Source organism: Dipteris shenzhenensis, chromosome 22 (assembly GCF_047967505.1).
Source record: "Dipteris shenzhenensis isolate YYH24624 ecotype China chromosome 22, Dip_SZ_1.0, whole genome shotgun sequence".
Lineage (NCBI taxonomy): Eukaryota > Viridiplantae > Streptophyta > Polypodiopsida > Gleicheniales > Dipteridaceae > Dipteris > Dipteris shenzhenensis.
Genome location: NC_141617.1, coordinates 51,734,879 through 51,761,850, shown reverse-complemented (window position 1 = coordinate 51,761,850; position 26,972 = coordinate 51,734,879). Strand labels below are relative to the sequence as shown.

Sequence of the window (26,972 nt, the reverse complement as noted above, 5' to 3'; positions counted from 1 at the left end):
ACAACATAAATAGTCTAAAAAATATGCTAGAGCAGCCAGCCAAAAAGCTAGGTAGCTGTTTAAAAGAGGTTTGGGAACACCGCAATGTAGCAAGTTTTCGCCGAATGTAAGGGATCACTATAAGTCAATAGTGATCGCGAGCCCCATAGATCCTGAAGGGTCTCACACAGACTTTAATATTATCATATCAGGTGGAAATCCAACGGTGCTTCGAGTAGATCGATACTCCCCTGCAACTCCCCCCTCCCGCCATCCTTCCTCTCCCATTCTTGCAGCTCCCCCGCTTGCCACCCTTCCTCTCCACCCTTGCAGCTCCTCTGCCCCTGCAGCTCCCCCGCTCACCATCCTGGCTGCCGCCTCTCCCGCTTGGCTGCCTCCTGTTGCTACTACCCGTCGCCGCCGGGTTGACTCTTCACCCTCGCCTAGGCCTTCCATTCGCTCCCGCCTGCCTCTTGCACCGTCTCATAGCCCCTCCCTCCCATCACGCCTCAGCCCCCTCTCGTAGGCAGCTCTCTCCTTTGCCTCTCCACCTTGCAGCTCCTCCTCTACAACTCCTCCCTCCCATTGCTCTCTCCCAACCGCCTCCGACTACCCTACCTTCCTCACCTTGGATGGGCTTTCCCCCATGGGGGGGAGCGTGTGCTCCCGCTCCCGATCGCGCACTAAAACCTGCATCAAGGGGACACGAATCAGTCCAAAGCAATGGGAAAAGCCGAGAAAGAGGCGGATAAAGCCGAGAAAGACGACAAAAAAAACAACAGACACAATTGAAAGTTGAGGATGTGAACATGCGGGTCAACCGATGTGGACTCGGGGTTGACAGTAAAGCAAAGGCGGGGCCCACCTCAACCTGTATCTCTACTTCGACTTCTACCCCCACTTCAGTCTCAGTTCCAGCCTCAGCTCCCTCTATCTCCACGTCCTGAGAGAGCTGTAACAGGATAGGAAGGGAAGGAAGCCACCGGCGCCACGGGCATGACTATATCACTGATAGTGGATGTAGCTGTAGCTGTTGATGTGGAGGCTGTAGCTGAAACTAGTGTTGAAGTGGAAGTTGAAGTCGAAAGTGAGGATGTAGAGGGAGTTGAGACTAGAATTGGAATTGAGCCTGAAGCGGGGGCTGAAGCCCTGTAGAGGGAGGAGTAGAAACGACTTTCAGATGCTTGGATCCAGGAGTGCCTTGCTGCAGCAAGGGCTCAGTTGTAGACATTGCTGAGCGGAGTATGCCTTCCATGCACGGGAGGCTTTTTGGATACGGATGGGAGGGAGAGTCAATAAACACTTTTTCTCTACACTTGGTCCTAGACATAGTAGAAGAGTGTCATGCAGCTTATTGAATCTGACAAGGTTTAGTAGTCTCATCCGGATACCGTCATGCACTTAGCAACATATTTTTATGCCTCCCTTCTTTCTGCAAACCTTGACACACAGGCCAGAGATTTGACTAGAGATGCAGTTTGGCAGCGTTTACCTGTGTTGGTCACACCAGAGATGATATGCTCACTTGATGAACGATTTACCAACACAGAATTCAAGACTGCTCTCTCCGCCCTTTGTAAGGGCAAGTGCCCTAGTTCAGATGGTCTTACCCCATCTTTTTTAATAGCCTTTTGGGATATGATAGGTGATATATTACTTCAGCCCTGTAGAGCATTTGGGACTCGGGTGAGATGCATGACTCACTTACCGAGGGACTTATACACCTTATCCCGAAAGGTAGCAACAGGAATTTTGTATCCCATTGGAGAACCATCACTCTTTTGGGCACTCTATAGAAAATTCTTACCAAGGCGATCAGCATTAGATTGCAGCCCCTTCTTCCAGACCTCATCCATGATACTCAGATAGGCTTTGTGCATGGCAGGAGCATATTTGATAACATCTTTTCCTTCTAGGAAGCCTTAGAGTGGGCTATGGATAGTAGGCAGAGGTTGGCGATTCTACTCTTGGACTTTGAGAAAGCCTATGACAGAGTAGATTGGGGTTTTCTTGAGGGCACTCCTCTACGATTCGGATTTTCAGATGCATGGATTAGAGGGGTGGCCTTCCTTTACAGATCAGCCCACACCGAGGTTTTGATTGGAGGGGTAAGGGGCGGCAGGTTTTAGATTTCTAGAACAGTCCATCAGGGTTGCCCTTAAGCCCCCTTCCTTTTTCTTTTTGTGGCTGAAGCTATGAGTATCTTTCTTAGATCTTAGGCTGGTGTATATGGGCTGAGATTGCCCTTGAGACAAGAGCAGGAGCTTCTAGACTCTGAGTTGGTTGATGACACTGCCATTTTTATTGAGGCCTCCTCTTAGTCACTGGATGCTTTCCGGACAGCCTTGGATATCTTTTGCTCAGCTGCAGGAGCACACATTAACTGGCATAAATCCTTTGGCTTTTGGATCAGCGATGAGGACACTCCAGGCTGGGGAGTTGACATTGGCTTCTCCTGGATTCAGAGGGGTATTCCTGTCAGATATTTGGGATGCCTGGTAGGGTTGGGCATCTCTCCAGCACAGCAGTTTACCCCAGTACTGGAGAGTATAATGAAAAAGCTTCTCTTCTGGAGCTCAGTCAAACTTGACCTTGTATCTAGAGTAGTGGTAGTGAACCAGGTTCTCTTGGCCACTGCCTGGCTTGTGTGTTCATGCTGCTGCCGGTCTAGAGAGTATATCACTGAGCTCATTAGACCAATCAGAAATTTTTTATGGAGTGGACTTGATGGCACGGCAGTTGTTGCAGCGAGGGTTGCCTGGGAGACATTTATTCTCCTTACATGTTAAGGGGGCCTTAATATCATTGACCCGGACCTGCAATGCAGGATTGCTTTGTAAGGTGGTGGTGAGGGGTCTCTTGCTTGGGCAGGAACCTTGGAAGGATGCAGTCAGGCCTGCAGGCCTACGTTGGGAGATGATTGGGTGGACAGCCCTTGTTGGATTTTTACTTCCGCCCCTCTCAAATCTCTTGCATCTCCTCTCACGGCTGCCATCCTGCAAGCTTGGGTCAGCTTTAGGAATACACTTCGCAGGGTTCCGTCCTCTACCCTTGAAGAGATTGATAGTCAGCCGGTCATGTGGAATGAGAGTATTCTTGATGAGCATGGAAGACCACTGGGCACTTCGCATTACATGCAGTGGTCTAGATGGGAGAGAGGCCCCGCCTTCACAGTAGGCACTTGGAAAGCATTTATCAGCCTACCTAAGGATGAAAGACTACAGTTCGTGAGTTACCTCAGAGGGGCAGCACACAGGATTCAACAGATAGATGCAGCCATCCTGGTAGACGGGACAGTTGATATGCCTATTACTTCTACCACTTGGATGGGAGCTTTCTCGAGGACAGCAGTCCCTCTTTAGGTGATCGCTCTTCGAGGTGTTGAGGAGGATACACTTGTCTTTGATGTTGGGGATGGGGGTCTACTTTCTAGATTCACGGATGGTATTCTTCTAGAGGTTGCCTTTCAGCCTGTCAGGATTGCTGGCTTTGTGGATCATGGGCAATGGTATTTAGACCCCGACCCTGTGCTCCAGGCCCTGGGATCTTGGAGATTGTGGTTATATGGAGGCGCACCTATCAGGTGCTTACAGTGGGACCCAGGAGAGTGGGAGTGGATGGATCATGGACACCGAGAGAGGGGGATTCCCTTCTTTCGTTTCACGGTTGGTAATGCCAGGAGATTTCAGTTGAGCAGTAGGGGTTGGATTCCCTCCAGAGCCCCCCGTTGGGATAGCTTCTTCATCACCACAGATTTGCGTAGGAACTTCTGGAGGAGGCTCTGGAAATCCCTCAGAAAGAGAGGGATCACTCTGTTCTTTGGGCATGGAGGGATTACAGTGAATCTGTGGAGATCACGATTTTGGGCTGACCCTACTTGCGCTCCTTGTCATTCTGTAGAGGAGTCAGTGCGACATTGCGTTTGGGATTGCAGTCAGGCGAGGGCTATTTGGAAACTCGGATACTCAACATTTTTCATACCTCCCCCTTGTTCATGACTTGGGGCTCGGTCGCCTGGTTATCCTTTAGGGGGCCCTAGGTGTTTTATGAGGGTGAGCCTTCTTCTTGGGCACTCTCGGTCCGTAGGCAGGTGATAGAGACCTGCTCTCTTCAGGATGTACCATTTACGCCTTTCAAAGCTGGTCATGCTTCAGTGGACACTTCCTGGGAGTTTCTGGCTAGCATTTCCTCTTGGCACATCTGGAGAGCCAGATGTACAGAGGCCCTGGATGGACTTACTCGGTTCATACTTTGATAGCCATTTGGGCTTGCATGCAGGGCCCTACCTGGGCAGCCTCTTCTAGGAGGACTGTATTCCTACGAGTTTGGAGGGATTCTCCCTTTTTCTCGGAGGGTTTTACAGGATTGAGATGGCACTTTCAGCCCCAATCCTTTCTTTTTTTCTTTTGAGCTTCTCATGCATTTCATGGTGTATCCCGTATGGAGCTTGCTCTAACGGATACTTAATAGAAGTCTCTTTGTGCAAAAAAAAAAAAGAACTGAAAGCAGGAAAACTGAAACGCTAACATGCTTTCCATGGGATCACCTGCCTTGTGTATTGGTACTATGTTGGTGGTGCTCCAGGTAGGTCGGAAGCCATGGCATACATCATGGTTGAACAACTGTGCTAATATCGGGGTCAGGATCTCTTGCCCATGCGCAAAAGGCTCAGTGCGTAACCCGTCATGATCTGGTGATCGTCGGTTATGAAGCCAGAGAAGGGCAGCTCGTACATTTTCAAAGTAATCAAATGGCATGTGGTGGGTCTGGGCATAGAGGACATATTAGTTGGTGCTTGAGCTGGGACATCATATAGGGAGCAAGCATGTGTGCCAGGCTGTGGCATTTGTGATGGGAATGGGTGACTTTCCTTCGGATAAGGGTCCCCATCCCGTAGTAGGATCTCCTCCACGAAAGGAACTTATCACCTCATCTAACCTGCACATGAGGAAAGCCCACTTCTTACGCCGTGTCACTCGACGTGATATCCGTTGCGCCTCTGGTGAAGTCACATGTCCCAATGCTATCTCATGTGTAAGGTGGGCTCTCATCTCTTTGCACTCATCATCAATCCAGGGATTTTGGGGCATCCTCCCATCTGGAACACGTGCTGATCGTGTCGTGGGAAAGGATGGCTGCGACATCCTGTATCACCGATATAAGAGTGTCTGATGCATGTGCGAGGTCCATCCCATCGCCAAGTAGTACTGGAAGCTTAGAAGCCAGGTGGCACACGTACACCGGGTCAAGAGCACGGTCAAAATGAATCTGAACACGAGTGGGTGGTGGGGGGCCCCTCCTCATGGCTGGCGTGGCGATCGATATACAGAAATTGAGATATGAGTGGTTAGTTTCGAGTGGAGGAGGTGGCACCATAAAATCATTTATCCGTGGGGCCAGTGCTAGTGGACTGAGCAGGTAGTCTACCGTACTACTCCCCCCTCCATGTGAGAAATAGGTGAGTCCCCGAGACGATGGGCATCTTCAAAGACCGCTATATATGATCAAGTCATGTATAGCACCCAGCTCGAGTAAATGTCTCCCATACGCTGTCATTGGTGCATCTGCTCTGCCGAATGCCTCATGATGCCCATCTCTGCTCTATCCCGGTACTATGAGGGAATCCTCATCAAAATCTAGTAGGCCCACCTTTTTGTTCCCAGTAGGTGCATTGAAGTCACCAAGGAGGAGAGCGTCCCCATGTCTGGAGGACTCCGTGATATCATCATGAATAGTCTCATATGGATTGTGCCCGTCAGTGGTGACCTCTCGTGCATAGGATGATGTATTTGGGGGAAAGTAGCCTACTGCAATGAAGGTCGGTTGTGTGTCTGGTAATTGGACCCGAATCCACGAGTGTCCTGCATGCTCCTCCCTTCGTATCATAGAGAGGAGTGGCCTCAGATGTGATCCGAAAAGGACAGCCACACCTCCGGATCCTCGTACCCCACTATCCCTCCTTAGTTCTCTCTTGTGGGCAGACTCCCATGTGTATCCTGTCATTGTGGGTAGCCTCTCTGTGGGCTCTCATGTGTCTCGGTGTAGAAGATCACATCTCTGTTATTGTATGTCTCCAAGAACCCCCCTGGGTTGGACCATAGGGTGCCATTACAATTCCACACTGCCATCCTCAATTTGTTTTGCATACTCGCCCCATCGTTCAGACACCGTCATGTGCTGTCCCCTTCTCCTCCTGCTGCATCTCGTACTTCTTTTTCTACCCCCTCTCGAATGATCACCCTACCATCTCTGTAAACTGCCCATCTCCCCTCTTGTCTTGCAGCCATCACCCGTACCATTCCTTCCCTTCTATGCTCCTGCTGTAGGAGTGTGAGATCTTCATCTAGAAAGATCCTGTTCCCCTTCAGTGCTGCCCATGTACTCATGACGGTGGATATATCTGTGGCTGTTCGCAGCTTTACCACCAAAGGCCTCGTTGGTGCATCTGTTTTACCCACTCTCCAGGCTGATTCACTAGTGAGGTTTAGTCCCATCTTATCAAAGAGGATTTTGGTATCTGCCATGGGGCTATCACCTACTGTTAGGCCTCTGACCAGCACATTCAAACTCTTGCTGTCCTGTCGTTTTTCTTCCTCAATTGTTTCAGAAATGAGCTCCCTTTTCTTTGGTGTTGTGTCTTTCTTTAGTACATCTTTCCATGCAAGTATATCCGCTTTCCCCTTCATGATTTGTTGTGTGAACGTGGCATGTTTCCCTTGCACCGTTTTTTGCAAAGCTGCCATTTTCTTTTTGAGTTGTTCATTCTCTGATTTCAGTAAAATTTTGAATTCAAATTACTGATTTTTTCCTCTAGAGCACGAGTCATGTCCTGCATCATTTTACCTTTCTCACATGTCCATTTGTTTTGCATCTAATCTTGCCATTTCTTCATTTCATCTTGCATTTGGGCTTGGAGGTTTGAGAGCTCATCTTCTCTAGTTGCTCTCAGCTTCTTGCGTGGGCCTTCAATTTCTGTGTTTTGCATCTTACATAATTCCTTTAGTGTTGATATGCAAGCCTTGGTGATCGGGTCTTCTATATTCTCCGCCTTTGTCTAGATGAGGCTATACTTTTGGTCCTTATCTCCTCTTGTTTTCTGGTCGGGTCAGCTCTCCTTTGTCCCCATAGTGGCAGCCTTTCTTGGTCCTATCTGCAGGTTCGGTGCAGATTGCGAGGGCTGAGGAGGTGTAAGCGGGCCTTGAGGTATTCAGGGGGCTGGCCACCAGGGGCAGCCTTGATGTCTAGCAGCTCGAGGCTGCTTCACAAGCAGCACACAGCTGCTTCGGGGCCCCTTATGGGGAGGCTTAGCAGCCTGTGGGGCTGCCTTGAAGCTTCGGGGCTAACACAGCTGCCCCTTGTACCCCAGCAGCAGGCGTCTGAGTCCTGCGACCACAGAGGAGAGGGGCTCCCACAAGTAGTGTGGGGCCCCTTCGCTGGTGGAGGGCTCCCGTGAGTGACGGAGAGGCGCAGCCTGGATGGCTGCCGTGAGGTGACAGTAGCCATCAAGCAAGCGTGGGGGAGGGGGTCAAGCGCATCAAGTGTGGCGGGGAGGTGGGTGCAACAGCGTGGGCAGTAGAAGCGTGGCACAACAAGCAGCTCACGGCGGGCAAGGTCGAGCTAGGCGGAACCAGCATGGCAGGGAGCAGCGTGGTGTGGAGGTGCAGCAGCATGGCGGGGAGTAGCATGGTGTGGAGGTGCAGCAGCATGGCGAGGTGGTGCAATAGCATGGCGAGGAGGTGCAGTAGCATGGCGGGAGGGAGAACGGAGCAGCATGGAGATATATATATATATATATAGAAAGAAGAAAGAAAGAAAGAAAATTTATTAAAGGTCCACGGAAGGCCATACATGGCCTATGGGACACAAAATCATCCGAAAGGAAAATACATCATCAACGATGCGCCAACTAGGTGGCCTCATCGTAATACAGCTAAGATGCAAAAAATGGCTGCAAAATCCTAGATACAAATTGAAATGAAATAGAGTACCAAAAATGCCTAGATACAAAATGTAAAATATGAAATATGAGGAACATCGTCTTCCCTAAGGGGTCTGTGATCCAAAGAAATGATGGAAGTCATGGCCATCGACCATGCCTCCTGCCATGAGTGTGAAGATCTGGGCAAGTGTCAAGTGGGCTGCTGGCGGTGCCAAGTCTCCATGGAGCAATCTCCTCCGAAAATCTGCCATCATCCTCCGTCGTCTAGAAATAAAGCGACGGGTACGGCCTCTGTGTAAGATCATCCTGCGGTGCTGCCGGATCATGTCATATGTACATCCTCGGGGTGGAACCATCGGTGCTCTCTGGCAAGATGGGCTATCTCTGTGCTCATGGTCCTGCGCCTCGTCTTGCTCCTCATGAATAACCAGGTCTCTGGCAGAGAGAGAGAGAGAGAGAGAGAGAGAGAGAGAGAGAGTCTATTAACGCCCACTAAAGACCAAGAAGTCTATGGGACAATATGAAAACCATCAGCTTAGGGAGTATAGGTCGCAGGGAGTGCATAAAGCAGCTCCACTTATTTAGAGTACCTACATTAGTACTAGAAAGAAACATAATTGGCCATACATCAGTTTAAGACCGAGAGTCTTTTGGCTTGGATTTAAACTCTTTAATGAGTGCTACGCCCTCACGGTACATTGCCCATTTTCCATCATTACTTGCAGCCTTGACCTTAGCTAAATGCATTGCCTTATTTTTCAATTGATCTCGTGTAAGTTCTTTAGCTATCCATATCTTAGTTCCTTTTAGCTTGTAGGATTGTCGGAGAAGCTTGACTCCTAGATCCCGTGAGTTAAGCGTAATGATAGCATGACCTTAGACTGTAAGATACGAGTTCCTCTGGGTTCATCATCATCATCAAGAGCATCATCCTTATCAACTGTCCAATCAATATTAGCAATGGTTGCTTTGATGTGTGCTAAGGTGTCGCTGAAAGAGTCCTCCTCTTTGCACCATCCTTCGGGTCCCCCTATTCTAATCTTCAAAGCGTTATCACTCCTAGCTGCATGTTCTTTAATCGCTTCGTGAATGTCAGCCTTGTTAACCTTTGCATGAAACTCCACAATCACTTCCTTCTTTGCGGTCTGTACTTCCGTGCGAACTAGGTCTTTGACTATGGAGACTAGTTGGGGGGTAGGGGGGGAAGCCTTGTAAGATTTTACAACCTCATGGATGACAACTTGCTTGCCAGGTCCTTCTAGAACCTGAATTCTAGCTACTGCATCTGCGAATTGCATCTTTAACTCTCTTACTTGCTCTTGTAGATAAAAAGTCAGTTCATAGTGCCCAATGATGGGTCAGTTCAGACCTCCTCGTAGGTATGTATGTGCATACGGAGAGGGTGTCATAGCTGCAACGGTGGCGTATCGGGGCCTTTTGCCTGAAACGATTGGCGTTGAGGGGGGGGACTTCGAGGAGAGGCTCGGCCATTCCTTGCTACCAATATTTTCTGCTGCCCCTTGGCTGAGCTAACCCCCTAGCTAGGCTGGGGGTTCAGCCCAACTAGGGCTTAACCTTGGGTTGGGTTAACCTCTGTCGAGGTCCAATTAGGTCAGAGTTAACCTAGGTTAGGTTAACTGGTGCGGTACTGGCGGCGCTGGTGGAGTTGACGACGGACGGTGACAAGGCTGAGGTGACGAGTGACCAGGTTGAGGTGATGGGTGAGTGACCAGGTTGAGGTGATGGGTGAGGGGACGAGGGCTGCCGGATCATGTCATATGTACATCCTCGGGGTGGAACCATCGGTGCTCTCTGGCAAGATGGGCTATCTCTGTGCTCATGGTCCTGCGCCTGGTCCTGCTCCTCATGAATAAGTAGGTCTCTGGCAGGGATGCGACGGTGCTCTCTGAGGAATCTCTCTCTCTATCTGGTGATCTCCTTGATGAACAACGCTAAGCAATACTGATCCTCATACTCCATAATCCGAGAGAGAGGTCCAAATCCGTGCCCAAATAAACAGTGAAATCTGCCACGGATCTCATAATATAAAGGGCATCTGCAAACAAAGTGCTCCTCAGTCTCCACCTCCCCTATAGTGCAACAAGGGCATATCCTAGTCTCTCGCCTGGGTCTATGTCCGGTAGCTGTACGACGCATCCTGCCGGCCTCAACGTCTAATCTGTGGGAAGATACCCTGAGCTGGCCCAAGGCAATCCTGAGTGAGTGCTACATATGAACGCCGATATATCCTGGGGATATGATGAAGCCATCCTCTGAAATCCTGAGAAAATGGTCACGATATGTGGCCATCTTCGTAGGAAGCTCCGTGGGATGAACCCAAGTGCGAAACGTGTGTAGCTGCAACAAATCTGCCCTGATAACCTGGCTGAGCTCATGTCGAGTGAGAGGGAGGCGAGGGGCATCTATGCTGTATCGAAATGGTGGCAGCGTATCCATATCCAAGCCCAACGAGGTGAGCCATGTAGAGAGTGTGTGGTACCAACAAAAAGTATAACCTCTCTCCGCTAACATCTGCGAGGATGTCAGTGGTAGCCATGGTAATCGTGCTCTGCCTGCTGCTGAGTCTCCGAGCACCCTGATCCTATGCAAGTATGTAACTGACTGAAATGCTGCATCTAGCGCTAGGGGTGTAGCTCCGAACTCTGCGAACGTAATCTGATGCGGTACCGTGGGCTTCGCTCTGATCAATCTGGAGAACATGATGATGTGTAACCTCTCTACTCGTCTCCAATCTGCAACACTGAGATCTACTGCCCAAAAGGGGCTAGCATACATGGCTGCAGGTCTCACTAGCGTATCGAAAAGTAAGGACTTCGTGTTGGGATGCTGAAAATGTGACTGTGCACACTGCCTCTCGACAAGAGCCAAGGCGGCATACCCTCTACTGATCCTATCGCGTGCTGCATGCGTCATGGTGAAGACTGGACCTCTAAATGTGGCACCCAAATATGTATACTCCCTGACTAGCTCCACCTCCTGCCCATCAAATGTGAAAGAGAACTTGCCTCTCCTATAAACCTGGTATGACGTGTTGAAGACCATGACTTTGGTCTTCCCAAGGTTTACAGACAACCCTCTGTCCTGACAAAAGCTGTGGAGTGCATGGAGATGTGCCTGTAAACCCTGCTGGGAGGAACAAATAAGAACCACGTCATCTGCATAGAGGAGAATCGGTATCGTGGATCCTGCCAGTAAAGAACCTGTACCACCCATCGTCTGTATGTACATCTCTAACTCATCGATATAGAGACCAAAGAGTGTCAGAGACAAAGGACACCCCTGCTTCACCCCTATCGTACTGCGTACTTTCCCCGACAGCCCCGCCCGTGTCCTGACTCTACCTGTGACTCTCTCATACAAGGCCATGATCGCCCATTGAATCCCAAGTCACGAAGTCGCTGGAAGGGTCTGAAACGCGGCACAGTGTCAAATGCCTTTCTGAAGTCCACGAAGCAACAATAGAGCCGTTGCTTACGTGACTTCGCCTCCTCAATCAAAGCCCTGAGTGTGAAGATATGATCTAGAGTCGAGTGCTCTGCACGAAATCCTGCCTGCCCTCTAGCTCTCATGCCTGTCGCCTCGGCATGGTCATTTATATGTCCTTCTAGAATGGTCGCATAAATCTTGGCCATGACATGGCCAATCATAATGGTCCTCTAGTTCGACGCCTCCAAAGGATCCCCCGACTTGTGTATGGGTACTATAGTATTTTCTAGCCAACTAGGTGGAAGACCTGTACAAATGGACTCGTTAAAAAGACGGGAGAGGACTGTAGCTAAGGCATCAATCCCATGGATTACATACTCTGCTTGCAATCCATCATGGTCCTTAGCTCTCCCAGTCTTCAAACGATGAGCTGCTGCTCGGACACTATTGGATGAGAATAAGGCAGAGGAGGTGGGTCTAGGCACATGGGATAAGTCGATCTGTGGCTGGTGTGGAATATCATATAAAGTGGAAGTATAGGCAAGCCAAACCTGCGGGTCTGTAAGAGGAGTTTGAGATTTCAAGCGAAGGAATTTCTTCCAGAATTCCTTGGAATCACAGCTGAAAAGTAAACTTCTCAGCTCCTCCTCATTTGCTAGAAATTGGTGCTTTTTGCGTCGCACCAAACGCTTGTAACTCTTCTTGGTCTCAATGAGGGGAGACTTCTCCTGTGTCTCAAGGCGAAGCTTCCTGCGGAGTTCTTTACACTCCTCATCATACCATCCATTACAAGGCACAAGACCGACTGGTGGAGGACCGGATGTGTGGCAAGTGACGGGGAAGGACTTGTGGGCTGCCGAGATGATGGAGGTATGTAGAAGGTCCCACCGATCCTGTGTGGAGGGTAGGGCATCGAGAAGGTGCGGACGGAGAAGACTACTCAGGTGCTGGCTATAAATATCATCGAACTAGTGGTCAAAATGAACCTCATAGTATGGCTGACGCTCATGATGTCTAGAAGGGGGGGCATGAGGAATCTGGGTAAGAATAAAGTGCAGACGTGCATGATCGGCTGAAGGCATAAAAGGGTCGACTGTGAGGTTATGTACAAAAGGGATTAAAGTCGGGGGACCCAAGACGTAATCAATGACGCTCGTACCACCACCCGCGAAGGGAAAACATGTGGCTGTGGATGAATGCGGCCACTGTCGAAGTCCATTATAAATGACCATGCCATGCGATGAGAGAAGCTCCAATAGGCGATGTCCCTGATCTGTCACCTCTACCCCTCTATCTGAAGATAAGCGTGGAAAACTCTCATCTGGGGCAGCTGGAAGTAAGACTGGATCCTCAGCAAAGTCCAAAATCTCTGCCTGTCTGTCTGATGTCCTCACGTTGAAGTCTCCTAAAAGGATGACCTCTCCGCGGCGTGAGTACTCCAATACATCGGCTGACAAATCCTCAAAAGGTGACTGTCCTGGTCCATCTGAGGCATAACGAGACTGTCTCGGGGGAAAGTAGCATACTGCAATAAACAAGTCTCTCAAGGGGGATCTCCTGATCCGTACCCAAAGATATCTGGCCCGATGGTCTCTCCTCATGACTGTGAGTATCGATCTGAGATGCTCTCTATAAAGAACTGCCACACCGCCAGATCCTCTGACTCCTCTTGATCGTCTAGTCTGCTGTCGAAAGACAGACTCCCAGGCATACCCTGTCATCTGCGGCAAGCCTCTCTCTGGGCTCTCATGGGTCTCTGTAAAGAAGACGATGTCCTGATCAAAAAAGGCCTCTCGTAAGTTGCCAGGCTGAGCTGTGAGGGAACCATTACAGTTCCAAACTGCGAAACTCAAATTATTTGGTAGGCTACGTGTCCCATAGGCCTCGCGTCGTCAACTGTGGGCTCCAGCCGGTCTAGATCGCATAGCTCCTATCAAAAGTCTGCCCTCTCTGATCACGGCCCACTTGCCCTCACGACGGGCAACATCCCTCTGTGCAATGAGACGTCTATGCTCCTCCTACTGAAGAGCTGTAAGGTCCTCATCCATGTGAGTCTGTGGATGGTCCCTCAATCTCGATATGCAGCTACTATGCCATGATCCTGAACTCCGAGTGTCCCAGATATGAAATCTGTCGCCTGATCCATGGCTGATCTCGTATCTGATCGCTCAACTCCGCGGATGCGGATGTTGAGGGCCTTCTGAGCTTGCCGCTGACTCTCGGCAATAGTCTCAGAGACTGTGGTCTGCTGGGCCTGTGGGGCTCTACGCACAACGTCCACCCACTCTGAGGTCTTCTGTACCTCTGTCTGCAGTGTGGCCAACCTCTCCTCAACTGCTGCACTAGCTGGAGGAGCTACATGCAGCTGCTGGAGGCGATCATCGCATGCCAGAACATGCTCCTGAATGCGTGTCTCCAGCTGCACTATGCGCTCAGCATGTGTCCGTAACATGTGTCCGTAACTGGATGTCCCGATCAATATCTATGGTATGAAGCTGGCGAATATGGGAGTCCTGATCAGATCTATGACTCTCAACTGTCGATAGCTGAGCAGTCAGTGTGTGTATCTATGCTGTGAGAGACTGAATCGCAGCGCCCTGAAGTCTGCAAGTCTCCATGCACTGCATAACTAAATCTCTCAAGCGCAGATTATCTGCCAGGACTGCTTCCGCTGTGGAGGGTGAAGGGGAGAGGGGGTACAAGGATGAGGGGGTAAGAGGGTAAGAAGGCGAGTAAAGGAGGGGTGCAGAAAATGGAGGTCCTGAAGAGAGAGATCCGGTAGGAGGAAGTAGGGAGTCAGGGACCGAAGAAGAGCCTACACTAGGGGAGGAAGGGGCTGAAAGGGAGGGTCGGTGGGAAGAGGTGGGAAGAAGCTGGGTAGGGACTAGGGGAGGGGAAGAAGAGGAGGGAAGAGGCTGGGTAGGGAATAGGGAAGGGGAGGAAGAGGAAGGAAGTGGATGGGTAGGGACTAGGGGAGGGGAGGAATAAGCAAGGGAAAGGGCTAGGGAGGAATGAACGGGAGCAAGAGGAGGAGGTGAAGCTGAAGGAGGGGGAGGAGGAGGATTGAGTAGAGGAGGTGGGTAGGAAAGGGTTGGGATTGAGGCAAGGGAGGTAATTGGAAGTGATGGGGGAGATGGAAGTAAAGGAGATGGGGTAGGAGCCACAGGAGGATTGAGTAAAGTAGGTGGGTAGGAAAGGGTTGGGGTGGAGGCAAGGGAGGTCGTTGGAGGTGGTGGGGAAGGAGATGTTAAGGGTAAAGAAGAACTTGCCTCTTCAGCTGTTGTACTGCTGCCTATGCTTTTATCTTTCTCTACTTTTGCTCCTTGGAGGGCCATGGTGGAGCTCCTTGTTTGTGGCATCTCCTTAGTCCTGTAAGTGCTGAATTCTCTGCTCAAAACTGCCTCTTTTTGCCCCTTTTTACTCTCTTTTTGCCCCTTTTTACTCTCTGGAAACTGTTTTCTGTTTCCTGCACTTTAAGGACACTTGCTGTAGGGCTATTCACACCGCGGGGGGGGGGGAGAGGAGTTTAAGACTTTCCTTAAACCCCCTTCCCTTCCAACAGCCAGGATCTGGCCCTTTCACGAGGGAGAGGCTTGCGCAGGGAGTAAGCTTGCGGGCTGAGACGGAGGGTCTGGGCTGAGGGAGAGGCTTGCGCAGGGAGTAAGCTTTCGGGCTGAGACGGAGGGTGTGGGCTGAGGGTGGGCTTGCGGGGCTGAGAGAGAGGGTGCGGGCTGAGAGGGAGGGTGCGGGCGGGCTGGGGGAGAGAGAGAGAGAGAGAGGCTGAGCGGGTGAGGGGTGGTTGAGGCGGAGAGGCTGAGTGGAGGGGAGGCTGAGCGGAGGGGCTGAGAGAGAGAGAGGCTGAGCGGGTGAGGGCTGAGGCGGAGAGGCTGAGCGGAGGGGCTGAGTGGAGAGAGAGAGAGAGAGAGAGAGAGAGAGAGAGAGAGAGGCTGAGGCGGAGAGGCTGAGCGGAGGGGCTGAGCGGGTGAGGGGGGGCTGAGGCGGAGAGGCTGAGCGGGGGGCTGAGCGGAGAGAGAGAGAGAGAAAGAAAGAAAGAAAGTGTATTATTGTCCACTAAAGACCAAAATGGGCCCATGGGACATCAAGAACGCTGCATACAAGATAGCACAAAATCAACGTGCCACAAAGAAGAGGCATCGTCGAATATCATCTAAGTGCTACACAATACAATGCAAGTGAAAGTACATAATGTCAAATCTGAGCCTAAATACAAAGTAAACTAGATGCAAGGAAACCGCCCCTGGGTGCAAAATGGGGGGATGAGTACAATATGCCAATGCAAAGATACAAGTCCAGGTGTCACGGAGTCTGAGAACTAAAATAATACTAGAAATCCTGTCCATAGACTCTGCCTCCTGCTATGAGAGTACAAATCTGAGCAAAGGTGAGGTGAGCGGCTGGTGGGGCGAGATCTCCATGAGTAAGTCTCCTCCGAAAAGCTGCCATCATCCTGGATGAAGCGGCGAGTACGTCCCCTATGTAACAAGATCCTGCGGCGTCTACAAACCATCTCATATGTACATCCACAGGGTGGAGGCATGTGTCCTGTGTGAGCTCTAACCTCCTCGTGCTCCTCCTGGTCTCTGTCCTCTGGTATAGCGTGTGCCTGAGCTCTATCAAGCTGGGCTCTACCACGCTTCAGTCTGTGCTGATGGTATCTGAGGTAGTCTAGTCGAAGCATAGTGGCCTCCTTGACATAAAGAGCTAGGCAATGCTGATCCTCGTAGTCCATCACTCGTGAGAGAGGTCCAAAGCCATCCGTGAAGAGACAGTGGAATCTACCTCTGAGCTCATAATATAGCGGGCATCTGCAAATGAAGTGCTCCTCTGACTCCACCTCTCCCATGGTGCAACAAGGGCAGATCCTGGTCTCTCGGCCTGGTCGCCGTCCATCTTCCATGCGTCGCATCCTACCAGCCTCTATCTCGAGCTGATGCGAAGAGACTCTAAGCTGGCCAAGGGCAATCCTCAGTGAGTGGGACATGTGGAAACCTGTATAGCCTGGTGGAATGACAAATCCATCCTTTGAGATCCGAAGGAAGTGGTCACGATATGTGGCCATCTTCGTCGGAAGCTGCGTGGGATAAATCCAAGTGTGATACGTATGAAGCTGCAGCAAGTCTGCTCTCGTGACCTGGCTAAGCTCGTGGCGAGTCAACTCGAGATGAGGGGCATCTATGCTGTATCGGAAGGGAGGCAGTCTATCCATGTCTAGTCCAAGAGATGTGAGCCACCTAGTGAGTCTGAAGTACCAGCAGTATCGGGCCCCAGATCGTGCCAACTCCATAGAAGATGCAAGTGCTAACCATGGCAACCGAGCTCTGCCTGCTGCTGAGTCTCCAAACTCCCTAACCCTGTGCAAATACATGACCGACTGAAACGCTGCATCCAATGCAAGGGGAGTAGCTCCAAACTCTGCTAGTATGATCTCATGCGGAACTGTAGCCTTGGCCCTAATGAGCCGAGAGAACAGGATGATCTATAACCTCTCTACTCGTCTCCGATCTGCAGCGCCGAGGTCCCCTGCCGAGAAAGGAGCTGCATACATCGCAACTGGTCTCACCAATGTATCAAAAAGCAAGGATTTCGTATCGGGATGCTGAAAGTGGGACTGAAAACACTGACGCTCAAGATGAGCCAACGAAGCATACCCTTTACTAATCCTATCTTGTGCTGCATATGTCATGGTGAAGATCGGTCCCCTGAAAACTGCCCCCAAATAAGTGTACTCTCTAACAAGCTCAATGGGCTGTCCGTCATAAGTGAAGCAAAACTCATCCGTGCTGTAAATACGATCAGAGGTGTTGAAAACCATAACTTTGGTCTTGCCAAGGTTTAGGTCAAGCCCCTGTCGTGGCAAAACCTGTGGAGTGCCTCAATATGTGCCTGGAGGCCCTGAGCAGTACAGGAAATGAGAAACACATCCTCCGCATACAGGAGGATTTGAATGGAGGATCCTGAGAGAGTAGAGCCCACACCGCCTGTCATCTGTACAAACATCTGTAGCTCATCAATATATAATCCAAAGAGAGTAGGAGAGAGCGGGCAACCCTGCTTGACCCCAATCGTGCTGCATACCTCCTCTGAGAGCCCCTCACGTGTCCGAACCCGACCAGTGACCCTCTCATACAAAGCCATGATAGCCCACTGTATCTCTCCACTGAAGCCCATCTGGCGAATCCTCTGAAACAATCTGAATCGTAGAACTGTGTCAAATGCCTTCCTGAAGTCCACGAAGCAACAATAAAGCCGTTGCCTTCGTGACTTCGCCTCCTCTACTAGTGCCCCTGAGTGTGAGGATGTGGTCAAGTGTCGACTGATCCCGGCGAAATCCAGCCTGCCCTCTGACTCTGAGTCCTGTCGTCTCGGCATGGTCATTTATACGGCTTTCCAAAACTGATGCATAGATCTTGGCCATAACGTGGCCAATCATGATGGTCCTGTAATTCGACAGCTCCATAGGGTCCCCCGACTTGTGGATAGGTACTATGGTATTGCCTAACCAGGACTGTGGTAGGCCTGTACAAACAGACTCATTGAAGAGACGGGAAAGAACAAAATCTAAGGCATCAATCCCATGCATTACATACTCCGCTTGCAATCCATCATGATCCTTAGCTCTCCCGTTCTTCAATCGGTGGACTGCTGCACGGACACTCTCTGGTGTGAAGAGACTAGATGAAGCTGGCCTAGGGGAATGGGATAAATCGATGGCTGGCTGATCTGGAACATCGTATAAAGCTGAAGTGTATGCAGACCAGACACGTGGATCTGTGAGGGGGCTCTGAGACTTCGAGCGGAGGAATTTTCTCCAGAATTCCTTGGAGTCACAGCTGAAAAGCAAGCTTCTCAGCTCCTCCTCATTCTGAGAGCCAAAATAATACTGGAAATCCTGTCCAGGTGTCACGGAGTCTGAGAACCAAAATAATACTGGAAATCCTGTCCATCGACTCTGCCTCCTGCTATGAGAGTACAAATTTGGGCAAAGGTGAGGTGAGCGGCTGGTGGGGCGAGATCTCCATGAGTAAGTCTCCTCCGAAATGCTGCCATCATCCTGGATCGTCTGGAGATGAAGCGGCGAGTACGTCCCCTATGTAACAAGATCCTGCGGCGTCTACAAACCATCTCATATGTACATCCACGGAGAGAGAGAGAGAGAGAGAGAGAGAGAGAGAGAGAGAGAGAGAAAGAAAGAAAGAAATTTTATTAAAGGTCCACGGAAGGCCATACATGGCCTATGGGAGACAAAATCATCCGAAAGGAAAATACATCATCAACGATGCGCCAACTAGGTGGCCTCATCATAATACAGCTAAGATGCCACTAGGTGGCCTCATCATAATACAGCTAAGATGCCACTAGGTGGCCTCATCATAATACAGCTAATACAACTAGGTGGCCTCATCATAATCCACTAACATCTGCGAGGAGGTAAGTGCTAGCCACGGTAATCGTGCTCTGCCTGCTGCTGAGTCTCCGAGCGCCCTGATCCTATGCGAGTATGTAACTGACTGAAATGCTGCATCTAGCGCTAGGGGTGTAGCTCCGAACTCTGCGAGCATAATCTGATGCGGTACCGTGGGCTTCGCTCTGATCAATCTGAAGAACATGATGATCTGTAACCTCTCTACTCGTTTGCAATCTGCAACACTGAGATCTCCTGCCTAAAAGGGGCTAGCATACATGGCTGCAGGTCTCACCAGCGTATCGAAAAGTAAGGACTTCGGGTCGGGATGCTGAAAATGTGACTGTGCACACTACCTTTCGAGAAGAGCCAAGGCGGCATATCCTCTACTTATCATATCTTGTGCCGCATGCGTCATGGTGAAGACTTGACCTCTAAATGTGGCACCCAAATATGTATACTCCCTGACTAGCTCCACCTCCTGCCCATCAAATGTGAAAGACAACTCGCCTCTCCTATAAACCTGGTATGACGTGTTGAACACCATGACTTTGGTCTTCCCAAGGTTTACAGATGTGCCTGTAAACCCTGCTGGGAGGAAGAAATAAGAACCACGTCATCTGCATAGAGGAGAATCGGTATCGTGGATCCTGCCAGTAAAGAACCTGTACCACCCATCGTCTGTATGTACATCTCTAACTCATCGATATAGAGACCAAAGAGTGTCGGAGACAAAGGACACCCCTGCTTCACCCCTATCGTACTGCGTACTTCCCCCGACAGCCCCGCCCGTGTCATATAGAGACCAAAGAGTGTCGGAGACAAAGGACACCCCTGCTTCACCCCTACCGTACTACGTACTTCCCCTGACAGCCCCTATCCTACTGCGTACTTCCCCCCGACAGCCCCGCCCCTGACTCTACCTGTGACTCTCTCATACAAGGCCATGATCGCCCATTGAATCTCCCCACTGAATCCCAAGTCACGAAGTCGCTGGAAGAGTCTGAAACGCGGCACAGTGTCGAATGCCTTTCTGAAGTCCACGAAGCAACAATAGAGCCGTTGCTTACGTGACTTCGCCTCCTCAATCAAAGCCCTGAGTGTGAAGATATGATCTAGAGTCGAGTGCTCTGCACGAAATCCTGCCTGCCCTCTAGCTCTCATACCTGTCGCCTCGGCATGGTCATTTATATGTCCTTCTAGAATGGTCGCATAAATCTTGGCCATGACATGGCCAATCATAATGGTCCTGTAGTTCAACGCCTCCAAAGGATCCCCCGACTTGTGTATGGGTACTATAGTATTTTCTAGCCAACTAGGTGGAAGACCTGTACAAATGGACCCGTTAAAAAGACGGGAGAGGACTGTAGCTAAGGCATCAATCCCATGGATTACATACTCCGCTTGCAATCCATCATGGTCCTTAGCTCTCCCAGTCTTCAAACGATGAACTGCTGCTCGGACACTATTGGATGAGAATAAGGCAGAGGAGGTGGGTCTAGGCACATGGGATAAGTCGATCTGTGGCTGGTGTGGAATATCATATAAAGTGGAAGTATAGGCAAGCCAAACCTGCGGGTCTGTAAGAGGAGTTTGAGATTTCAAGCGAAGGAATTTCTTCCAGAATTCCTTGGAATCACAGCTGAAAAGTAAACTTCTCAGCTCCTCCTCATTCCTGGCTAGAAATTGGTGCTTTTTGCGTCGCACCAAACGCTTGTAACTCTTCTTGGTCTCAATGAGGAGGGGAGACTTCTCCTGTGTCTCAAGGCGAAGCTTCCTGCGGAGTTCTTTACACTCCTCATCATACCATCCATTACAAGGCACAAGACCGACTCGTGGAGGACCGGAATTACAGCAACAATATATAACAAGATCGACAAGTGTGATGTTTATACAGAGGTAAGAGAGCGGCAACCCATAGCAAGTAATAAGAAGATTTTACGTATTGGGGGATTGCAACACAGTTCCTTTAGCTATTTTGAAATGGAAGAGGAACATGAATGCATTGATGATGAAAAGATTATCCAACTCAAGAAGGCAATGCCACAAATCGGCTGGGATGAAAAATGACATAAGTCTTATCACTCGAAAGGGAAACCAAGCATAGATTTATTTCAAAAGAAAGGATTTTAAGAACCAAGATCCTTAGACAAACCAACAAGCTGAAGGGTACTAGGATTTGGATATCTAAAAAGCTCACTCCAACCCAACTCAAACAAAGGACAAGTGAACTTATCAAAGTGAAAGAAGCAAGGAAAGAAGGCAAATGGGCGGTTTATCAAGATGGGCAAGCACTCATTAGAGATTTCAAACCTAACCTCAAAGACTCTCAGTCCTAAACTATGTTTTTAATACCACGCTTAATATAGTATTTGAATGCAGTTTTGCTATACTAATTTGGGACTGAGCTACTTACCCCTTAGACTCTCAGTCTCTGACTGATGTTGATGATTTTGCTGTGCATTTTGTCCCATAGACCGGTGAGGTCTCCTGTGAACGTTAATCTCTCTCTCTCTCTCTCTCTCTCTCTCTCTCTCTCTCTATTAGCTGTATTACGATGAGGCCACCTAGTTGGCGCATCGTTGATGATGTATTTTCCTTTCGGATGATTTTGTGTCCCATAGGCCATGTATGGCCTTCCGTGGACCTTTAATAAAATTTCTTTCTTTCTTTCTTTCTTTCTCTCTCTCTCTCTCTCTTTCTCTCTCTATCTCTCGATCCTTTTCTGCCGGGAATCGGGCTATTGAGAGCTGCCGGGAATCGGATTTCTCTTTGCTTGGCGAATCCGGGCATCAGGAAGGGTTCGAGGGGCGGAACCTTTAGGGGCCAGGAAGGGTTATCTTGTATGCAGAGTTCTTGATGTCCCATGGGCCCATTTTGGCCTCTAGTGGACAATAATACACTTTCTTTCTTTCTTTCTTTCTCTCTCCATTATGCAGAAATTTAGAGAGATAGAAACACTATCTCTTCGTAGCTCTTAGCCTCACCGCTTAGCCTCTCTCTCGCTAGCCTCCCTCTCCCGTCGCTAGCCCCCCCTCCGTCGCTCAATCTCCTTCTCTCGTCGCTCAGCCTGTGCACCTCCATCCCTCAACCTCTCCGCCTCAAGCCCCTCCTCACCGCTCAGCCTCTCTCTCTCTCTCTCTCTCTCTCTCTCTCTCTCTCAATGCAGAGAATGAGTTACCGGGAAACCTGCCTGATGCCAAAGTGCATAAAACTCCTACACTCGAAGAATGTGAAGAGACAAAAGGCACCCCCTTCCCTTAATCAATGAATGCAGTGTGAAAAGCGGACGAAGAAAGGGTCTGCTCAAGGACCTCAAAAGAAAGGGGCCGCGCAAGTCACTATCAGAATAGGGTGCCAAATTCTTTAATAGAGGGGGGCTTGTCGAAGACTAGATTTGGTGCAACCTTGACCACAACCTGAGCAGAGTCAGGAGCATCATTAGCCACAAGCGGATTTAAAACGATAGAAGGCTCGGTAGGGACGGCGTTCGGGATGGGTGAGGGATCCTCTTGATCTTTGGTGGTGGAGGAACCACTCTAACCGTGGCCCAGCATGAGGTAGTAGGTACAAGATGTCTGGCTGGTGTCAGACAAGATGGCGGTGCCCAAGGTACACTTTGTCGGCTATGAGAAGGGGTGGCACCAGAAGCTTTCTTATATCTTTTCCTCATTTTTGGGCAATCTCTAGCAAAATGCGCAAAAATCTTGCTTATCCGACACTAGTCGTGCCTGCTCGTGATCTTGAGTCTTTGTCGACAAAGAGAGCTATTTGGGAGTTGGGTACACTCTTTCTTATGTCTTTTCTTCATCTTTGGGCAATCTCTAGCAATATGCCCAAAGATCTGACACTGGTCGTGCTTGCCCGCAATCTTGACTCTTTGTTGAAAAAGAGAGCCATTTGGGAGCTAGAGCATGATGGGGTTATCATAAATGTTAGGGTCAAAGACTCATTGTAACTCTAGGAAACCTATTTGATTTGATTGCCTTTGCTGCTAAAGAGGGCAAACCAGGGAAGGGGGGGGGGGGGGGGGGGGCGGGTGTGGAGGAATCTCAGTGGCCACTCGAAGGGTAGCTCCAATCGTGGCAAGTAGGCTATGGTACATGTGAGGCAGACCTGTAAATCTGATGAAGAGAGAGGTCATGTGCTTGTCCTCCTCAACTCGACTGAATCCAAGAGAGAAGGGGTTGAGGAAAGTCTTCCTGGAACCAAGCACTAAGGGATTAGGCTTGAGCATTGTGCTTGCAGCTGCAGGGGTATCAGAAGCCACTTGAAAGAAACCTCATCCGAATAGTCAACTATCAATGAGGTGCTGAGTGAGGTCTGATGATAAGGCCGCAAGCATCCCTAGCCTATGATTGGGAAGGGTGGGACCATGGATGCCTGGGAAAATGGTGGTGGAAGTCTCAAGCTGCACATCCTTTAGTAATCGCAACAGCTCATCTTTTGTAAGGATACACATTCTCACGTTCGGTGGAAGTGGATGAGGATTGACTGGATGGGTCGCCATTCATCAATCAGTTTGTGAGAGGTCATTTCAAACCGGCTGAGGGAGGGGCAGAGAGGGGAGAGGTTGAGAGTAGGACACTCAGTGAGGAGAGGCTGAGAGAAGGGTAGAGAGAGGCTAAGAGAGGAGGACTCAAGCTAGCTGAAGCTGACTTGGGCTGGAGGGCAGTGAGGAATCTGTGGATCCATGAACAGACAACTTGCAGGGACAGCAAGGGCTGAAGCTCCAGCTGAAACAGTGAGCTAACTAGTCGAGATTGCAGGCAGATCCTGTGGGGCACTGTACGGCCCAGTGTACTGTGCAATGTACGGAATAGATGACAGCAATGCAACGTGGTTTTCTGCCTTGGCAAACACAGGGAATGGTGCGAATGTGGCAGCAGCAATTGTGACGAACCAGTCTATGTGGGAGGCAGAAGTCGTATGGCCCTGTGCAGCCCAGTGTACGGAATGTCGATCAGCAATTTTGTCGCGATTTCTGCCCTGGCAAAACAGCAGTAGATGGCGTGTTTTCTGGCAGCAACACTGTGACAATTTCAGCTTGATAGGCCATGGGCTGAGCTTGAAGGGGGAAGCAGGAGCTAGAGGGCTGAAGGGGAAGGCAGGTAGGGGGAAAGGTAGAGCACAACCGGGGAGCTGTCGAAACAAGGGTTGAGTGGGACATATTTGATTCTGATATAGTGCAGAAAATGTATTTTAAAGGGTGGTTTTACAATTCTTGGACGTTGATAAAGCTTACATAGGGGTTTAAGAGAATGATATTGCTGTTGTTTTGGAGAAATGTTTTTGTTATTTAAAGAATTCTCATCAATGTCTATAAAAATTTAGGAGCTGGCTTCTACTGTATCTCATTTCATACTCCATGGAACTGCAGAAAATGCCACAGTTATCGCCCTTGGAGAGTTCTTATTGGAAATTTATTTTAGGACTTTTAACTGCTATAAATTTGTCTATAATTTTTTGGTTTTTACATGAAAAACAAAGCCATTTTTAGGTATTGTAATCAGAGTTTGGTTAAGACATTGCGGATTAATCTTTTCAATTCACAGGTTTCTTGGTTTCTGGTTGCAGTGCAAGCACAGTCCTATTGTTATTTTGTTTTTTCATTTGATGGACTTGTGTAAGAAGGATGATTCATGGGTTGAGGTTTACAGTATTCTGAACCTGCTCTGCCGTATGCTATCTGCTAACAAGGTAATGGAGATTATAATGTCGGCCAAGGAAAGTGATTGCTTTGATGTGCTAAGGTTTACTGCTTTGTAATAAATCTTTAGGAGTAGCTTTTGATTAATTTTTTCCTGCATGGTAGCCTTTCACATGCACCTCTGGAGTCCTGAAAGAAACTGAGTGCAAAGAGTTTTTTTAATTGGATGCTCATGTGTGCATGTATGGTTGCACTGTTAATTTCTTTTACATGGTGAGTTTGTTATTGGATTCATATTGATTTTCTCCCGTGATGAGGATCCAGCATCTCAGTGTCCTTGTTACAGGTTTGCAAATATGAAAAGAGTGGGAGGTAAAAAGTAGAAATTAAAAAATTGTCAACTGAATTATACAAAACTTCAATTCCGCCGTAGGCAAACACTGGTATTTTACCTATGATTTACTTTTAGGAGTTTATTGTACAGATGCTGGCAGCATATTTTTTACGATTGGATGATGCTGTAGCTTGTAGTGGACCTCGTGGTGATGGACGAATGGAGGGGAGTGCAAGGTATCTGGGTTGATAGAGTTTAAATCTGCCAACCACATTAATATGGGCTCTGGGATTTACATTATCTGCTTTTAAGTATAAAATATTTGATCATCTTACTCACCGTCTGTCGTACTTTCTGGAAGCTCTCTCTTTAACATGATAAAGAGCACCCCCTCAAAAAGGCAACTCCCCTTCAATGGTGCCATAGCATGCATGTCTATGCGTGCATTGTGGTGCCGTTGGAGAGGGTGCCATCTAAAACCCTCTTTACCCTTTTGTTAACGTGTTTCTTTTCAGCGCAGACCCTCATCCCTCCCTCTCCCCTCCAACCCCAACCACAACCACCACCACCACCACCACTACCAAAATCCCCTTCCCCCACAATAAAAAGGAAGTTATTTATTGATTTCCGGATTTTGCGTGTAGTGGACATATGGGGGATATTGGGTATGAATAAGGAAATCCGCTGTTGAGAAATATTTTGTATTCACAATGAGCTTTTTAATTGGATGAAACTTTTGTGTGCTTTCAGAATCAACGTTTTGGGTGTCATATGTATGCTGCTGGATAAACTCCTTGATGTTCCTGGAGACCCATCTGGACCAGCTGTCTGCATGGACATTCTCAGTATTTTTGCTTGTTGGTACGTATTGATGCAATGCTTGGGCAGTCCGTAGAATTGGCTTTCGAATAAGAGTGGTCTGCTCTATCCTTTGATGGAGATGAGAAATGGAGGATGCCAATGCCTTGTTCCATTATTCTTTTTGAAAGTGTTTCTTTAATGTAAATGTGACATATATTAGATTTCAGAAAACAAGAATAATGGGAGAGCTTAAGCAGCTAGTTGAGAACACAAATAGCCACATCATGGGGGGAGATAAAATCATATAAACCTAGAGCAAGAAAATGAACTATTCGTTGGGTGGCAGATTCAGCAATGATGGACCTGACACCTTCTCATAGGATAGCTATTACAAGAAAGCGGACTCTTAAGAACATAACCATTGTATGTAGTATTGGATGCCAAATACAGAAAAGCATGGCTTACAAGAAGAGAGGTTCACTCTCAAACATATGGCCTTAGAGTATCCTGGACTTGTGCAAGGAAAACCTATGGAATGCAACACAGGTAGCTTTCTCCTATGCAAACTAACTTGCATGGTCGAAGGCTAGACCTCACACTTGAGGGTGACTATAAACCTATTCCATGCATATGTTTGGTTACCCTCCTATTGTATGATAGAGGATTATCTTTGTTGATGGACTCCCTATTTAGAATTTTAATGTTATGCCGTATTTGGCTACGTGCAGGTTTGTGACATGATGGATTTCTACTCAAGATGCCCACCCTCTGTATGGGACTGAACATTTGTGTGAGAGCCAGTCTTGAGAAATTCATTTTTCCTTTTGCAAGAACTTGTTAAGAGTTGCAATTTCAAAGAAACTAGCTCGAATTGTATATGGTTTGGAGAGTCTTGAAACACTTCTTAGAATGCTCTACATGAAGCACTTCCAACCTAAGTTTCACTCTCTGAATTAAGAGCTTAGGAAACTTGCCCCTCGCCTCCCCCCTGCTGTCCCGCCCCCTCCCTGCCTGCTCTCCCGCCCCCCTCTCTTCCTCTCAATCCTGCCCTTCCCTTCTCTCCTTCCCCTCTCCTTCTTCTCCTCTCCTTTCCCTCTTAACCCTCCCCTCCAACGCCCCCTCCCTCCCTCACAGCTTGCCCCTCTCCCCTCTCAGCCCCAGCCCCTCTCCTCCTTCCCTCCCCTTCCCCCCTGCTTCCTCCTTGCATCCTTTCCCCTCCCTTGCCCCCCGCAGCTTTTTTGGACGGAAGGAGCCTTTTTTCTGTTCGAGTCGGCCTCCTCACCTTGATTGGCGATGGATACCCCGTCAGCCAATCCTACTCCATCTCCACCGGCCGCGAAAACTATCACTTTCTCTAAAGACGAGTTGCAGCAGCTCAAGAAGGATGTAGAGATTGAAT

General features: G+C 49.1%; 1 protein-coding gene across 3 annotated transcripts in view; it reads left to right on the top strand.

The window, feature by feature from the left end:
- LOC147888265 (nucleoporin (DUF3414)) overlaps window positions 1-26,972 on the top strand; it is a 268,450-nt gene that overhangs the window by 124,514 nt on the left and 116,964 nt on the right. For all 3 annotated transcript variants that reach the window (XM_087393147.1, XM_087393148.1, XM_087393146.1), the window contains exons 14-16: window positions 24,366-24,488; window positions 24,923-25,008; window positions 25,523-25,633. In XM_087393147.1, coding sequence (XP_087249273.1) covers window positions 24,366-24,488; window positions 24,923-25,008; window positions 25,523-25,633 — 320 coding nt within the window. The remainder of the gene's footprint in view (window positions 1-24,365; window positions 24,489-24,922; window positions 25,009-25,522; window positions 25,634-26,972) is intronic.